Source organism: Malus sylvestris, chromosome 5 (genome assembly GCF_916048215.2).
Source record: "Malus sylvestris chromosome 5, drMalSylv7.2, whole genome shotgun sequence".
In the NCBI taxonomy this organism is placed as follows: domain Eukaryota; kingdom Viridiplantae; phylum Streptophyta; class Magnoliopsida; order Rosales; family Rosaceae; genus Malus; species Malus sylvestris.
Genome location: NC_062264.1, coordinates 29009841 through 29014739, shown reverse-complemented (window position 1 = coordinate 29014739; position 4899 = coordinate 29009841). Strand labels below are relative to the sequence as shown.

Sequence of the window (4899 nt, the reverse complement as noted above, 5' to 3'; positions counted from 1 at the left end):
CTAGATATGGAATAGTTGGGAAGTAATGAGGAACGCAACATCCCTATATAACATGGTCAAGAAGTTTGTTGAAGATACTAAATAAGGAATTTCAATTTCGGTAGAGGTCAATGCTTTTTCGCAACGAACTATTTCATCTTGTACTTGTGTGAGTATTTGGGAGACCGATTTGTCATTATCTTTGATCCCTCGCATTGAGAAAGTGAAACCATCTACCGCAAAATCATATGAATCTGCACATTGTTTTACTGCTCCGGAGCTCTTAAAAATATTGTTGCCGGTGGTGTTGCGCGCATTGACAAAGTAAGCTTTGCTTTCTTGTGCATTTGTTAGTGCTAATTTAAGAATGGTTGTGTCAAGATCTTTGAGATTAGATGCTGATCGAGTTGGGATATCTTTCCAAAGAGATTTTACGCATCGCTTGTAGTTGTAGCCAAATTGGTCTTGGGTTTGCTTGCAAACACTTCTAATTAATGAAGACGCTCTTGCATTTGCAAATGGTGTTGGAGACGATGAGACACATAAGAGCAAGGATGCAATGAAAGTTGCATATCCGATTGAGAAGTCCATTGCTCAAGGTGTATGTTTCTTAAATTGATGCTAAAGTGATTGTAAATTATATGTTTGGTTTAAGCAATGGGTGAACGGAGATCATATTATAAACAACGCAAGGAGGGGGTATGGGTCTAAATTTAGGAGCGCAGGAGGTAAAAAAAACCCATTTCTTTTGACATGTTTAGTTTTCTGTTCCTTAGTTTTTGTTTTTCGTCTAATGTACTTATTGATAACACACTGGATGCAAACCACCTAACCTATTCTAGTTTAATTAACCAACTCCTCATTTATATAGAAACTCCAACATAACCAAAAGTGATGCATGCTTATCAAAAGGATTTTTTTTATTAGATCGCAAAAATTTATTTAAGTCATTTCATTTGTTTTTTTTACAAATTCAGTTACATCCATATTTATTTATCAATATATATAATGCTAGAAGAATCTAAAAAATTCAAATTGATAGTATTAGAGGAGATTTTTTTAGCCCATTTCATCGTGTTCAGTTAGCAGCTTAGGAGGACCGAGACCTATTAAGCAAGGTTACGATAAGCGGCCTACGAGCGTGGGGACATGGACCCCTGACCCGGAAGTCCAGTGCCTCGTCTGGCCTCCAAAAAGTTTATCCAATCTAAGGGTTGTTAGTTATAACATATTCAACCCTGGGCTTTACACCATTCGAAGGAATAATCAAAAGGGCAATCTGGAAATCAGTTGAGGGAGCATAATCAAGAAATTTATTGTTTGATTCCTAGACATACTCCATTCACACCAATGTTTTAAACATCGCTAGGTAGTTATCGAGTGGCGGGTAGGGTCCTAATTGGTGGCCTAGGATTTTTTTTTATCTTAATTAAATTTATTATATGACATATAAATAAATGTATATTATATATTTAAAAAAATAAATAAAAATATACTTGTAATAGGGAAACTTAAAATGCAAAATATAAATAAATTATAAAGTACTACAATTTATTGAAATCATCAAAGAATTATCGCAAAGAGAGACGACCACATCGTATTCTTGGTTTCCTTTTCTCTGTCTGGGAAAGGGTGAGTCATGACTCAAAGTCAATAAAAAAACACTAAAGAAACCCATATTCCACCTCAACCCACGTAGATGCAATATCTGATTTTCTAATCGTCTGGTAATTAATCATGATGTTGGCAAGCTGTCTAGACCGTTTTTTAGAACATCGATTCACATTGCTTTCACCATCTATCCTTCGCCTATCTTCATTGACCTACAGATCACATATTTTTCATCAATCTATATAATTAAAAATAAAATTAAAAACTTAAAACGAATTGGTTATCAACTAGCTCTTAAGTTTTAATTTTGTACAAACTGTAGTGAGGGCTTATAGAAACCTAATGTATTCCACGATTGAAGTCGACGCCCATATTGAAAGTTATCAATTTGTTTTTGCTACAACCAATGTGATTGATATTAAGGTTTTACTAGTATCTAAAAGTGGAATACGACTTGCTGGAATGCAACCACCAATTTTCCAATGGTGGAAAGTACTACCCTTTGCTTGTAGAAGAGTCAGCATATTGGCACCGGACCTTGAGTTAAAAGTGGTGTGGTGGTGCACGGTCCTTTTTTTTGAGTTGTTGAAATTTCCAATAACAAATTTTGTCTCCCTTGCATGGATAGAGATGAAGGTCAAGATCACCACAGCACCGCGGCAATTCAATTACCTAGCCAACTTCATCTTTGAACTCAAGTCTTCCCTTTGACCCATGTATCCTATCAACGGAAGGGTGCACGACGAAGTAGACTTTAGATCTCTTTCTTGCCAATTGGCTTTTTCTTTGTGTGATTGTATACCCATAACTCATTAAAAGCTGAAAGCGGTAGAAAAGTGGGCAAAAGAAAATCCAAACCTCAAAAGTCAAAAGTGTAATTGTATTATTATCAATGTGACTGCGGTCATTTGAAATGCTATCCTGGTTATATATGCACACTGCCATGCGTTCCTTCCTTCATCTTTTCAAAATTGAATAATCAACAAAGAATTATAGTTCGAAAGTTTCCACTGATGCTGTCAAGATTAAACGTGCATAGCATATTGTGTTCTTAAGAATTCAACGTGTAGTATAACTGGGTATATGTGTAGTATGGACAACCAAAATAGCAAAACAGAAGGATTCAATATTAAAACAGCTTTTTGTTTTCTTACATTAATTTTTCATTCTTTTCTCTTCTTGTAATAATTAAATATATAGTAATTATATGTATATTATTTAGTATTTAAGTAATGCATAATGAATTTAATACATTGTTCACGTATCTTTTCTAGATATGGAATAACTGGGAAGTAATGAGGAATGCAACATCCCTGTATAACATGGTCAAGAAGTTTGTCGAAGATACTGAATAAGGAAGTTCAATTTTGGTAGAGATCAATGCTTTTTCGCAACAAACCATTTCGTCTTGTACTTATGTGGGTATTTGGGAGACCGATTTGTCATTATCTTTGACCCCTCACACTGAGAAAGCGAAACCGTCTATCACAAAATCATATGCATCTGCACATAGTTTTATTGCTACGGAGCCCTTAACAATATTGTTGCCGGTGGTGTTGCGCTCATTGACAAAGTAAGCTTTGCTTTGTTATGCTTTTGTTAGTGCTAATTTAAGAATGGTTGTGTCAAGATCTTTGAGATTAGATGCTGATCAAGTTGGAATATCTTTCCAAAGAAATTTTACGCATTGCTTGTAGTTGTAGCCGAATTGGTCTTGGGTTTGCTTGCAAACACTTCTAATTAATGAAGACACTCTTGCATTTGCAAATGGTGTTGGAGACGATGAGACACATAAGAGCAAGGATGCAATGAAAGTTGCATATCCGATTGAGGAGTCCATTGCTCAAGGTGTATGTTTCTTAAATTGATGGTAAAGTGATTATAAATTATTTGTTTGGTTTAAGCAATGGTGAATGGAGATCATTTTATAAACAACCCAGGAGGGGGTATGGGACTAAATTTTGGAGCGCGGAAGGTAAAGAAACCCATTTCTTTTGACGTGTTTAGTTTTCTGGTCCTTTAGTTTTTGTTTTTTCTCTTACGTACTAACTAATAATACACTAGATGCAAACCACCAAACCTATTCTAGTTTAATGAACCAACTCATCCTTTCTGGAAGGTCCAACATAACCAAAAGTGATGCATGCTTATGAAAAGTTTTTTTTTAATTCCATTGCAAGGATTAGTTTAGCCATTTCATTTGTTTGTTTGTTTGTTTTTTTTTTTTTTTTTTTGACAAATTCATCTCCATCCATATTTACTTATCAATATATATGATGTTAGAAGAATCTAAAAAATTCAAGTTGATAGTAATTGAGGAGTATCTTTTGGCCCATTTCGTTATGTTCAATTAGCAGCTTGGGAGGCTCGTGCCCTATTAACCGCAGTTACGATAGGCGGCCTACGGACGTGGGGACATGGATCCCTTACCCGGAAGTCCAGTGCCTCGTTCGACCTCCAGAAAGTTTATCCAACCTAGGGGTTGTGGGTATAACATTCAAACCTAACATTCAACGGTTAGGTTCCTAGCTGTTGGACTAGGGTTTTTTTTGTTTTTTTTTTACCTTTATTAAATATATTAAATGACCTATAAATAGGTTCATGTTGATACTTAAAATAAATAAATAAATAAACAAACTATACTTGTAATGGAGAAACTTAAAATGCAAAATATGAATATAAATAAATTATAAAGTATTACAATTTATTGAAAACATTGCAAAACTATCGCAAAGAGAGACGAACACATCGCATTGGATGCAAAACACCAAACCTATTCTAGTTTAATTTGTTTTGAACCGAAACCTGCTCCTCCTTTCTAGAACATGACACAAAGTGAAGCATGTGTAGACATCGAAATTTCGGTAAATAAATGTTGACCGGTAAATCAAAGTGTCAACGCTCATGTATTACATAAATTTTACACGTAGCGTGTGACTCAACGAAAATTGAAATGAGTTGGAAAAGTCATCAAATAGGACACGTGTCAACACCTGGCAGAAACGACTTATTTCATCTGGAATATTATATTCAAAATTAGGCCTTGGAAAATTCTATAAATACAAGCCCATTTCATTCATTTGGGAAACCAATTCATATTACACCTTGAAGCTCTGAAGCTCTGAAACTCCGAAGCTCTCAAGCATCCAGGTTCCCGAAGAATCAAGAAAGCGTTCTTCGTTCATCGTTCATCCTAAGATCAAGCCCCAACGGCCCTTTAGATCAACAATCATCCACCAATTCAAGATCAAGCCCCGACGGCCCTTGAAGAAAGTGTTCTTCGTTCTTCGTTCTTCGTTCATTGTTCTT

General features: G+C 35.3%; 1 protein-coding gene and 1 pseudogene across 1 annotated transcript; both read right to left on the bottom strand.

Moving 5' to 3' along the window:
- Positions 1 to 570, bottom strand: LOC126621870 (uncharacterized). Its single transcript, XM_050290485.1, has one exon. The coding sequence runs from the start codon at positions 568 to 570 to the stop codon at positions 1 to 3; it is 570 nt and encodes a 189-aa protein (XP_050146442.1).
- Positions 571 to 2860: 2290 nt separating this feature from the next.
- On the bottom strand, positions 2861 to 3430 carry LOC126621949 (uncharacterized; annotated as a pseudogene).
- Positions 3431 to 4899: the final 1469 nt, after the last annotated feature.

Coding starts and splice junctions, on each gene's coding strand:
- LOC126621870 (XM_050290485.1), bottom strand. CDS start 570: ATGGACTTCTCAATCGGATATGCAACTTTCATTGCATCCTTGCTCTTA.